This window comes from Nothobranchius furzeri, chromosome 6 (assembly GCF_043380555.1).
Source record: "Nothobranchius furzeri strain GRZ-AD chromosome 6, NfurGRZ-RIMD1, whole genome shotgun sequence".
Classification (NCBI taxonomy): domain Eukaryota; kingdom Metazoa; phylum Chordata; class Actinopteri; order Cyprinodontiformes; family Nothobranchiidae; genus Nothobranchius; species Nothobranchius furzeri.
The window spans coordinates 40233604-40245903 of NC_091746.1; the positions used below are offsets into that span (position 1 = coordinate 40233604).

A 12300-nucleotide genomic window follows, 5' to 3' on the forward strand; every position below is an offset into this window, starting at 1 on the left:
TAACTGGTGCATATTATAGATTTTAAGCTATAATTAAATTTGAATACGTGTCAGTCTAATTCAGGACACAACAACAGCCTATAAAACTGACAATATTAAAAGAAAAACTTTCAAGAGCACATTTTTAATCTACATTTATACATTTTAAGGACTCTAAATCTTCCCTTAGTGCTGATTTCTCAGCCTTTCTAAAATCGTCCCGGTCATTTGGGTTTTATCCTCGAGTCGTGACCTTCTGTGTGTGTTTGGTTCGAGTCATCCTTTGACACAGCTTGTAGAGTCTAACAGGTCTGTCTTTCCTCTTTGCTCTCATGTTTGTCTTGCTGACCTTCAGCCTCACCGCCTGTAGATGGCGCTGCTCCTCCACCTCTGCAGGCCTCTGGTTCAGCCCAGGAAGCTCAGCTTTCACAACCATTGCTGTGCAGCTGCTGGATCAAGAACAGTGATAGTTCTGTCAGATTATGGACATTTGTACTTGACCTAAACATTGACCTTTCTATCCCACAACTGCAGTTTTGTGACTTTTGATGTAAATTGATCAAGAAAAATCTTAATATGTGTATAAAGTAGCTTCTAGGTCGTATTTTCTGGCGTTTCAGGGTTGTCACTCCTCACAAAAGGACTATTTTAGACTTTTCTTTGGTTTTTATGCTTGTTTTAAAATTTCTAGCAGAAATGTCAGTTTCAAGTTATTTAAAACATTTCTAAAAGGCAACAAAAATTATTATTTCCCCAGACAAAATGAATGATTTACAATGAATTCACAGGAAAAATAACATATAATTTAAAAAAAAGGTTAATTTACTTTGTGCCTGCAGTCCTGCCTCTCCTCCCGCTTGGATTGCACAACTTTGTTAAACTGTTTTTAATCTCGTTCTGTGTGACTGAGAGACGTTTAATCTGAAGTTCTGAAAACAGACAGTTAGATGGCTAAAACCCCGCTGGTATTAAACCCTACATCTGTCACTCCTCTTTAATGTCACAGCATCAACCTGAACAGGGATGATGGGAGGATTTATTGTGGGATTTAAAATATACGGAAATGTATTTGTTATTGTGCAGGAGCAAGAATAGGAGTCATTATTTATAGCAGGTTTTAGTTGTTTTCCTGCTCCAACACACCTGATTACTTGGTTGAATCTGCTCTTCATGAAGCTCTACAGAAGCTTGTTAATTGCCCACTCAATAAAATGAGATGTGTTGAAGCAGAGAAACCTTAAATTACTATTATTACTGATACTTTTACACTATCGTTACTTTTTTATAACACATATTGCTTCAAACCGATAAAATTGTAAAACCGAAACACGTCCGTTTCTTTTGTCTTGCTGTGTGGAAGTTAAAGGGTTAAAAGCTTCAAAGATCATGAAGACATGATAGCTTTTATCCACAATGCTTTTGACTATTGGTTTTACCTTTCCTGTGCTGTAGGACTTCCTAAGGACTTCCTTATTTACACAACATGAAGATTTCTGTGCTTGTGGTTAAATACTGACGTGTTGCCTGTTGGGCAGTTCGGCAGCAGGAAGCAGGACAGAGACACGTGTCCTAGTAGAAAAGTCTGCACTTTTGTCAGCTGCTTCTGTTGAGCCAGAGTCTGGAACAATCTAAAAGGACAGACAGGCAAATGTCAGTCAGACACCACCGCACACGTCAAAAACATCACACAGCCCATTATCGACCCATCAGACCAGACAAACGCTGAGACTGAGCAAGCATTGCGTCGCGGGAATGTCAAAGTGTAGAGTCCTACCAGAGACAGCTTATGTAAGAGTGTCTGAATAAAGGCTGGTTGGTGCAGTTTTGTGTTGTGAAACCTCTCGCTGTGTTTCATCCAACACACTGGTGAGTGTGCCGCTTTTGCTAGGTGCTCTGGTTCAGTAGTCGGTAGGCCGGACCTTCATTAGAGGCAGCCTGCTGGTTTACCTGGTGGTGCAGTTGCAGTGGTACAGTGTCCTATCTTCCGAGTTCTGGAGGCCATGTCTCCTCTGCTGGGGCGGGATCTTACTCCTGCATTCATCAAGATCTTTATACACACCACAGGACATCTGTTCCTCTGTGGAGAGGATCCATCAGGGTTTAGTTTTGATCGTAAAAGTGAACTGGTTAACTCAGGTGTTTTCAGTGCAAAATACCTGAGATGTTTTTGTACCGACTCATGTCAGTCTGGTGTTTGATGGGTACCACCATCAGCTCATCTTTCCCCTCCGGCGCGGATCCTTTAGGTCTCACCAGTGCAGTGGAATCTGGACGATGGGCAGCAGCAGTGATGGAGGGGGAGCCGCCCGAAGAGGCAGGGGCAGCAGGAGTTGAAGCTGTGGTGGACATTCTGTGGAGCTCTGGATCTGTCAAGCTGCTCTCCAAGAGTTCTGCAGGTATTGTCGCGTTAATGTTGATGCATGAAGTGTTCAAGCAGGCCTTTGGCTGGGGAGCTTCAGACAGCTCTGGTGGGTGGACATCAGCGTACAACGCCATTTGACTTTTTTTACACCTGTCAGTCAAAGCAGAGGGGGAAATGCATTGCAGGAAATTTTACATAAGAAACTTGAAGGCACTGCATTATTTAAAGGATTGTTTGGCCATTTTAAAGTGAGCTGCTGTGTAAAAGTGTTTAAAAATGACCATCTGACAGGTTTGCATTTTTCATGAGCATCTACTATTAGGAAGACATCCTGGAATATTAACCAACTAATTCAGCTTATTTTGAGCACAAAGTCTTTCAAAATATCCTGCTCTAGACCCAGTGACATGTTTTGACTCCTCTGAGCTTCTGTAGCAGAGCAACTTGGTGCAATTCAGCGCCGTGATGCCAATAATTCATTACTTAGTGGCGCCTTACTCTAATATGACCACTTTTTCCATTAGCGACTAATCTAACACGTTTCTATTTCCATATCAGTAATCAAACCAAATCAGACAGAATGGCACAGCGGTCCCATTCCTTGTAATAGAACCCTCACTACGGTGCACTACCAACAAAAATAGCACATTTGGAACACTGAACAAAAGTCTAATAATTTCCAACTGGCAATCAAACCCCAACAATACACACCAAAATAGAACAAACAACTGGAAAACAGCTATTCACAATGAACCTCACGGGAGGACTGGGACTGCGGTGCCGTTCGGCTATTCAACAAAGTGGTTCATAGCAATCTCTGGTTTCAGTGTGCTTGCTCTGGGTGCTAGCTGTTAGCATTCTGCTCCGCCCATTTCGTTGGCACGGCAAAACTGGTTATGTTGAGGCAGTGGTGACTGTTATTGGCAGCTGCTGAAAGTAACTCATAATCTAACTTGTTTACTTTTAAAATAAAGTAACTAATTTGCTTTTGGAAGGAGTAATAAGTAGTAATCAGATTACATTTTCAAGATAACTGTGGCAACACTGGTTCAGGGCCACCAACAAATCCTCAAACCTGCACCGATGAAATGAGGTCTCTGACTGGTTGTGTTTTAAACAGCTGATGATATATTTCTAATAGAAAATCTTCCTGAATGTTACAAACTGAAACTTGAACTGATAAATGAAACAAATCTGTTGGTTTAGGATGATCTGCTCTTTCAATTGACGACCGAAGTAATATTATAAAATGTTTTTCCACTTTAGTGTTTGTGAATTTTATCTCAATTAAATTAATAAGTTAATGAAAGCATGGTGCCTCAGGTTAATGCTGACCTTTAACACTTCCAGGTCAGGGGTTGTTAGAACAAATGAAACCAGATCATGGTGCTTGATTCAATAGTGAAATATGAGTGAAACAGAGTCTAAACCTTGCTGGTGTCATATTTCACAGCAGACCATGCTCATACTGTAGTCGTGACTTGTTTTTCCATCTGATCTTGGCATAAAATCCCATTTCTACTTACATCCCAAACCAATTTCTCTCTGCACACTGGAGCCTGTTGGAGAGTGTGAAGCAGTGCATCTTCAGCAGGTTGAAGAAGGTGTATTCCACCACTTCTGATATCCTGTCGTTTGCCTCCCTCAGACAGCTGCGAAACCTTCACAAGACACCAAACATCCGTCGTTAGAAAGTCCCTATGCTCTGTTCAGATGACAAATCTCATCAGAGAGAGGGCGGTTACGTTTTATCGCAGTCGCAGTGGGACATGGTGAAGATGTTGCTGTTGAAGACACCAAAGCCAGACTGAAAGGACAAGATGGTGTGTTTGCACTGGTCGTGCTCCCGGCAGCAGCTGTCCGTGTTGGAGAAGACTCCTGCAGGAGCAGAAAGGACACAGAGGCCATTAAGTAAAGGCCTGAGCCACAAAACAAATGAACATTTGGCTGATTCATGGAAAATATCTAGAATTCATGAAAGGATTTGAAATAAACTTTGCAACATGTGAAATGTGTCCATAAATATTAAAACCGCTCTTAGCTGGATTGTGATTTTATTTTGTAATTGTTTAGAGTTGTAAAAGTTCCAGAAAGACACAACTTCCACCTCTGTTTGTGATATTTGCTGCAAATGTGAGTGTCCTAGAGGAGTCTAGCCATGAATCTGACATTTAAAACTAAAATAAAGAAGATTCATTTCTCTTTAATCTTATATTTTTGGTCCAACATGTCTAAACAATGTGACCCAGATTTAGCTTTTGCAGCTTTAATCAACCCTATCAGTTTCAGTCTATTGTTTCTGTTTATTTGCATACCAAAAATGATCTTTAATAGATTATGTCCACAGTTTATACAAAAGACAAAATTTACAATTTTCCATAAAGGTTTGCATTTACAATTTCCAAGAGAAAAAATAAACTGAAATGAGCTAAATGCTATAAATGAAGTAACGGTTTGTTTGCATATTTTCATCTTGTTAATATTTGAGTATAAGTGTGCAGCGGGCTTACCCAGATCTGTGTATGAAGGCGCCTTGTTGCCAGAACCGCACCATAGAGTCCCCGGAACAATGAAGCCGCGCTTCACACGCGGATGCTTTGCGACCTCTGACCTTTCTTCTTGTCCTGGACCTCCAACGCTCCTCCTGTCTCTCCTCCCTCTGCTCTCCAGCATCCCAGACGTCAAAGGAACGCATTGATCAGCCCCCAAAAGGAGATTCTCCAGATTTTCCTTTGGCGGACCGGAAAAGTCCTGTGGGCGCTGCCGGCACACGGACAGGTAGCTCCGGATCACCTCCACGTCCTCGGTCCAGCTGCAGCTGAGTAGCAGGTGCTGCTCGGACCCGGACCAGAAGCTGTGGTACAGGCGCGTGGAGGGATGACTCTGTCCATTGTCCATCCTCACAAAATTGTAGTACAGATTGTTGTCGGGCATAACTTTGGTCCAGGGGCAGATGGCGGAGGCTTGCGCGGTGGAGAAGCCCAGGAATGATGATAAAGTTAGAATTAGAGGAAGAAAAAGAGCAGCGTGCGTCATGGCGCTGCGTAAAAGTGGTGAATGGATGGAGCCGGCTGCTGTCTGGGAGGTTCTTCATACATTCAGACCCCAACTCGGTTTAAATATGGAGAGGAGGAGGAGGGCACGTCGGTGCTCCGGTGGATTAACGGAACGTCAGTTCAACCAACTCTCTCTCTCTCTCTCTCTCTCTCTCTCTCTCTCTCTCTCTCTCTCTCTCTCTCTCTCTCTCTCTCTCTCTCTCTCTCTCTCTCTCTCTCTCTCTCTCTCTCTCTGTGTGTGTGTGTGTGTGTGTGTGATGTTGGGGTGTAAAGTGGGACACACACACACACACACACACACACACACACACACACAGAGAGAGAGAGAGAGAGAATAAGAGGAAGAGACACACCCCGCAGGATCACTGCACAATAATCTATAGATCTGCCTCAGACCGCCTCCAACACAATGGATGAAACGTGATAAACTAATCCATGTTTATTGATTAACTAATAGATTCTCTGGACTTGTTTGTGTTGTTGTTTTGAGTCAAATACACTTTTCAAATACCTGTATCTTCTGCCTTCACATATTTTCTTTCAAACTGTCAAACTGCCCTAACAGTTTGACAGGTCATGTGATCTGGGCTGCTAAACTGATCTGACTCCATGGAGAACTGCATTGACCCACATAGTTCAGCGAACACGTGTGCTTCTGCATCCTGATGGAAGCCCAATTGTATCGTTGAATAATCTGACCAATTCTCAACATTGTTGACATGCAGAAAGAAATTGGCCTGCTGTTCACACACCCTCCCATAGCTGTGGGAGACTGTGAGATAAGGCTTGCTGGGCACAGGCACTTAAAGGGCCAGCCACATTGTGTAAAACCACACTGTAAGTGAAATGTTTTGTTTTATTTTGTTATTTTATGTTACTGTGTTCAATTGAACCTTGTAGATTACCTCTGATGGCACTTTATGCTTTTGGAAATGCATCAAAATAACCAAAACATAAGATCTGTGACATCAGAGGCATTGGGTGATATGTGATATACCCAGGGTAAGAATTACAGGGGAGCTAAGGGGAGCCTGGCTCAACCAAAATGGTAACAGGCTCCCCTGGAAGCCCTCACCTGAAACTCCCAGGGGGAGCCTGAAAAAAGATCCTGGTTCTGTTTATATTACATTATTTATGGACTCTCTGGGGATTCTTTGGAGCGGAGAGGACGCAGAGCGCTGATTGTTGATGTGCCATGCGCACGGCCGCAGTACCATTCTCAAACATTCTCAAAGAGGCGCCACTGCTTGATGCAGCTGAGCAGAGCTCATCACCCGTGCTCCGGTGATTTCACCTCACTGGCGTGGCCATTCAGCGTGCACTCCACTATTTTAGTGGTCGGCATCTCTTTAATCTCAAGGGGTGAGAATATAGGAAGCCTTTTCTGTAGGACTGAGAAGGGATGCAGGAAGATCAGAGACAGACAGGACAGGAAAATAGTTAAATAAAAAAAGAACAAAACAAAAGGTTTGATAATAAAAATGTAGGTAAATTTAGCCCACTGCACCTTATATAAAAGCTAATACTGGTGCATTTACAGAAATGTTGATTAATGTTCATTGTCCTTGTTCAACTAAACTAAACAAGCTTGTGTGCCAACTGTAGCTACAACGTAGCTAATCATCACCAGTGTGTGGATGAAGGCATGAATGTTTGGAGTCCTCTTACTCAGAAAGGTGCTGTATAAGTGCAGGTCATTTATCATTAATCATCAAAATAGACCTTTCCCCCTCATGCACCGTTTAGTTCATCGGGATGAATTTTATGTAATTTATTTTTCTCTTTTTAAGAAAAGCCTAGTCATGCTTACGTTACTACGTTTTGTTTTCATTATGTTCTGTCTGTGTTTGCATTTTGCATTTCTAATACATTTCAGTTAATCAGAATTGTAATGGTTTATTATTTTGCTTGTTCTTTTTTTTACTTTTGTGGATTGTTGCAGCCTTCAGGTGAATCATTTATGAATTAGGGTTAGGGTTAACATGATTTTGTCATTTTCTTTCTCTATTCTTGCAAGGTTTTAAATCCACTGACTCTTTTTATACCAATTTCCTTGTATTTAATAGCTGTGGTTTTGATTCTATTTCCACTGATCCATTTCAGCACAGTTTCTACCTTTAACCATCGGCTTTTCTCTGCTCCCAGCTGGTCTTGTAGTTCAGTAACAATTGGAGGGTTGATAGGTCCTAAGTGTTTGTTTTTTGTTGAGTCTGTCTTCGAATTTATCTTGCGACGTATTCAAGGTCAGACAGAGTAGAGATTGTCAACTTTCACCCACTAAGAGAGAGAGGGAGAAAAGGCATTATCAGGAGAGGTCAAAGTTCATTCTATTCTCCGCTGCGTGTCTGTGTGAGCTGATTGGTTCAAACCTCACCTGATTCAGACAAAGTTTACACCAGGTCACAAAATAAATAGAGCACTGGTGCAAGTCAAGAGCGTTTATTTTAATGTATTTATTAACCCACAGCCTGAGCTGAAACATGCATCAACAGCGGCACAGAGTGAATGTTTAACAGGAAACATTTCTTCTTTATTTCAAATAAATCTGTGTGGGAATACTTCACTGTGTTTTCTGGAAGCATTAATGTGAGCGCTGCATGATCCATGCTGCCCTGATTTCATGGTGAAATGCCATGCAGAAATTTCAAGCACACACACGCACACACACACACGCATGCACGCACGCACGCACACACACACACACACGCACAAGATGAGCTGGTTATTAGCAACAAAAGCATTTGACAACAAGGTTGCTTACATTGTTTCCCTGTTTTATATTTAACATTTGGAGGATGCACAATGATTAAGCACAATAACGTGTAAAGTTTTTGTTTTGAATCCATGCACACCAGAAGGACATTGTAAGTCAGCTGACAAAACATGGCATGGCTGGATATGACAGGAATGTTGACCTTTTCACCTGTCAGTGACGTGGTCACATGGTGACATGATGGGGAGGGAAAGATCAAACACAAAACTGGGATTTCCCTCCAGGATCTGAAGCTCAATTCAGTACAGCTTACTCTTCCGATAACAGTGATAACAGTGACTTTATCAGCTCCATATAAATATGATAATCACTCAGCTCAGAGGTTTATTTGTTAAATGATATTGTTTATGATGATGTCATTTGTGTCTTATCATCACTCCTTATTACAAAAAGAAAAACTGTAGATCAACATCCATGTTTGTCACAGGAAATTTCACATTGATCTTTATGGAAAGCCACATGAAAATAAAAAGGATCTGTTTACCTGAAATAGATAAGACAACATCTTACAGGGAATGAATGAAATAAAACACACAGGAGGGGAGGAAAAGGTTTAGTCCTCGAACTGGACAGCGTTGTCGTTGAGCAGAACATGCCAGCGCTCAATCTTCTTGTCTTTGTTCTTGAGGCATTCGTACCAGTGCTTCAAGCACTCTCCTTTGGCCTGGATGCCCAACTGACATCCACCTGAAGGAAAATAGTAAACAACATTATAAGACGGGTGTTTTTAACCCTCAATCTGAGGAGAGGAGCTTTAATCATCCGGTCATACTGAGTCAGTTAGTCTCAACTCAGAAAAAAGTTTTTGTTGTTTGTGATTTTCACTTTTAAATATAGTTTTTATGGAAATGCAGAGTTCACAAAAAGAGTTTAAGAAAAATAAAATGGATTTCACAGGACCCTATTAGTACCGAAGTCTTAATAAATGAATAACAAAGAATGTTTTTGTGCACTTTGTTACATAGATCTATCATCAGAATACTCTGAAATGTCATTATCTTATGTTTGGGCTATGAAGTTTGAACTCAGTGCTCAGCATAAATGAGTACACTCCCTTTAAAAAGTATGAGTGTAATCAGTAGCTCAATGAACAAAAGAACAATTTCCAGAACTTTCACAAGGATGGGTTTTATTGAACTCTTGTTTAATTCCATAACATGAAATCAGGATATTTAATATAACTTAGATCACAAAGTCTTCAATTTAACTAAAATTGGATGAAACAGAAATGAATCCACCCCGCAACAAAAACTACTACATCTAGTATTTTGTATGACCACCGTGATTTCAAGGACAGCACTAGGTCTTAGGCATGGAATGAACAAGATGGCGACATATTGCAATATCTATCTTTTTCCATTCTTCAAGAAGAACATCTTTTAGAGCCTGGATGTTTGAAGGAGAGTGATGCTCAACTTGCTGCTTCAGAATTCCCCACAGGTGTTGGATCGGGTTCAGATCAGGAGACATACTTGGTCGTTCAATCACCTTCACCCTGTTCTTCTTCAAAAATGCAACAGTAGCTTTAGATGTGTGTTTTGGATCATTGTCGTGTTGCAAAAGTGCACAACGACCAAGTGCATCTTCTCCTTCAGTATAGAGCATTACATTGTTGAGTTCATGATGCCATCAATGAAATGCAGCTCCCCAACACCAGCAGCACTCATGTAGCCCACATAATGACACCGCCACCACCATGCTTCACTGTAGGCACCATGCATTTCTCTTTGAAATCCAATCCTCACCTTTACTACCCCATACAGGTTTGAAACCATTAGTTCCAAAAGCAGTGATCTTTGTCTCATCACTCCAGAGTCTAGAGTCCCAGTAGTCTTCATCTCTGTCAGCATGTGTCCTAGCAACTCCTAGGAGTGCTTTTTGTGCATGAGCTTTAGGAGAGGCTTCCTTCGTGGACGATATGCATGCATGCCATTCCTCTGCAGTGTGCGCCATATGGTGTCATGGGAAATTGTCACTCCAGGTTAGCTTTCTACTGCTTTAGCTAACTGCACTGAACTTTCATGGTGATTTTCTTCAACCCTTCTCATCAGAAGTTGCTCCTGTCCACATGTTTACTTCTGTGGACGGCCTGGACATCTCTGTGAGATGGTTGCACTTCCATCTTTCATAAATTTCTGGATCTCTTTTGCCACAGTATTCTGACTGATATGTAAAGCTTTGCTGATCTTTTGTAGCCCACACCTGTTTGTGCAAAGAAAAAATTTCCTTTCTCAGATTTTGTGACATTCCTCTTCCATGTGTAGCCATTGCTGACAGCATGAAATGGGAAGGGCTTTTCTTTGTTAAGTAATGCCCTTCATAGTTATCTGTCTGCTGGACGCCTGTTAAACGCATCATTAGGCTCACCTGTGGTTGAATGCCTGCCTGTTAATTAGAATTTTGTAGTCTTAAGTGTGGCATTACTCCTAAAATTGAGTGTACCAATTTTTGCAATATGGGCGTGAATGGATTTGTTAGGAAAATCACTTGTTTGTTTGTGCAAACTAACAAATCTTGTTAGCAATCCATGGCCCACATTTGTGGGAGTACTTTATAGTATGGTATCTCATAGAAAACATTGATTCTGAAAGAAAACAAGGTTTTCTGACAAACGGGCTGTACTCATACACACACACACACACACACACACACACACACACACACACACACACACATATATATATATATAAAACATATATATATATATATGTTATATATATATATATATATATATATATATATATATATATATATATGTATATATACAGTATATGTATATATATATAGAGAAAGAGAGAGAGAGCGAGAGAGAGAGAGAGAGAGAGAGAGAGAGAGAGAGAGAGAGAGAGAGAGAGAGAGGGGGGGGGGGTGACTGTGTAACCACATTCTTTCACTTTCAGCACTCATAATCTCTGATTGGTATTTGCTGAACAGCGTTGTTAGCAGGAGTTAAACACAGCCAGAGTCCTTAAACACCTGCTGGTGTTTCAAACTGTGCTTATGAATTCAGTTGTAAAGGGTTTCTTATTTCAGTTTGTGTTCTAATAGTGCTATGGTCGATACAAAACATGTTTGCATAGAATATGTCTCACATAAAGCATATTTACCAATTTTAGTCTTTACATTTTTAGCAGCCTCCAGAAGGAGCCGTTTCAGGGTTTTGTCGCTTTTATGCAAATAAGCTGGCAACGCCCACAAACTCCCTGTTTGGCTGCTATGTGATCAGGAGCTTAGATATTCAGGAGGGGCTTGAACTAGAGCTGCTGCTCCTCCAACGTTGACAGGTGAAGGACAGGGGGTTCTATGCTAGTTGTCCTTATTGTGATGTCACAATAAGATCCTCTTTCAAATGGCTCATTTTACGCACATAATTCCTGAGACCGAACACTGGCAAATAACAAATGGATGGTTTTTATTCGCATTTGGGGTGTTTCTAGAAGCAGTAGGGACCCACATGGCAGCACAAAATATGCAAAAGGTGAGTTTTACATATGTTACATAAAAAAAATATGTGCAGCTTTCTGACCCACTTTCACCATGTGACCAATTATTACAACCCACACACATTGGCCTTGCAGTTTCACTGGTTTTTCTTTTGAGCAATTTTGCATGCAATGTTTTTACAGTGCATTGTTTACTGCATCCAAAGGTCTCAACTTTGATTGTGTTTAAACACAAGAGGAGTGTGAAAACATTCATGTCTGTCAGAGAAAAGTGTAAGTATGTAGTGAGGGGTTTTACAGCCTTAAAACTTTGTGGAGGTGCTCTGGGCCAAGCACGTCTGTGGGGGAGATGAGCGCGGCTGGAACATACTAGTAATCACACTCTTGTGTCTTTATATACAGAAGGAGAAGTGGGTTTCTGCAATGTGGCGACGAGAGACTGAAATGCGGGAGTGAGTGTGCAAATAAAACTGTTCACATTTCCTGGAAATAAAACTATTGAGAAATGGATATTCTGGTGTGTTTTTGTATGTGTGTGACCCCAATAGTAGCTGCGTATGCCACAAACAACTAGAGTGTTTGTAAAAAATGAAGCTGACTTTACAGATTTCGCCTATTACAGGTTATTTTTAGAACGTTACTCCTGTGATAAACAAGGGACCACTGTATTTCATTCACCCCACCAAA

General features: G+C 41.1%; 2 protein-coding genes and 1 long non-coding RNA gene across 5 annotated transcripts in view; 1 reads left to right on the forward strand and 2 right to left on the reverse strand.

The window, feature by feature from the left end:
• Positions 1-74: 74 nt before the first annotated feature.
• Positions 75-5465, reverse strand: pla2g3 (phospholipase A2 group III). Of its 2 annotated transcripts, none has more exons than XM_015975664.3 (7): positions 4852-5465; positions 4087-4219; positions 3868-4002; positions 2136-2491; positions 1927-2056; positions 1497-1607; positions 75-425 (listed from the first exon to the last, which is right to left on the reverse strand). In XM_015975664.3, the coding sequence occupies exons 1-7, from the start codon at positions 5375-5377 to the stop codon at positions 215-217; spliced, it is 1602 nt and encodes a 533-aa protein (XP_015831150.3). In that variant the 5' UTR covers positions 5378-5465; the 3' UTR covers positions 75-214. The 2 variants fall into 2 exon arrangements, with proteins under 2 accessions (XP_015831150.3, XP_015831142.3); XM_015975656.3 differs by having other exon boundaries at positions 75-428.
• Positions 1723-4352, forward strand: LOC107396121 (uncharacterized). Its single transcript, XR_001574276.3, has 3 exons — positions 1723-1845; positions 2226-2375; positions 3990-4352. It is a non-coding gene; the product is annotated as an uncharacterized lncRNA (long non-coding RNA).
• A 3016-nt stretch (positions 5466-8481) lies between the features above and the next one.
• rph3aa (rabphilin 3A homolog (mouse), a) overlaps positions 8482-12300 on the reverse strand; it is a 74716-nt gene continuing 70897 nt past the window's right edge. For both annotated transcript variants that reach the window (XM_015975688.3, XM_015975682.3), the window contains exon 16: positions 8482-8857. In XM_015975688.3, coding sequence (XP_015831174.3) covers positions 8724-8857 — 134 coding nt within the window. In that variant the 3' untranslated portion in view covers positions 8482-8723. The remainder of the gene's footprint in view (positions 8858-12300) is intronic.

Coding starts and splice junctions, on each gene's coding strand:
- pla2g3 (XM_015975656.3), bottom strand. CDS start 5,377: ATGACGCACGCTGCTCTTTTTCTTCCTCTAATTCTAACTTTATCATCA. Junction 4,220..4,851: donor GCCTTCATACACAGATCTGG/GTAAGCCCGCTG, acceptor CTGCTCCTGCAG/GAGTCTTCTCCAACACGGAC. Junction 429..1,496: donor AACTGCCCAACAGGCAACAC/GTCAGTATTTAA, acceptor TTCTTGATCCAG/CAGCTGCACAGCAATGGTTG.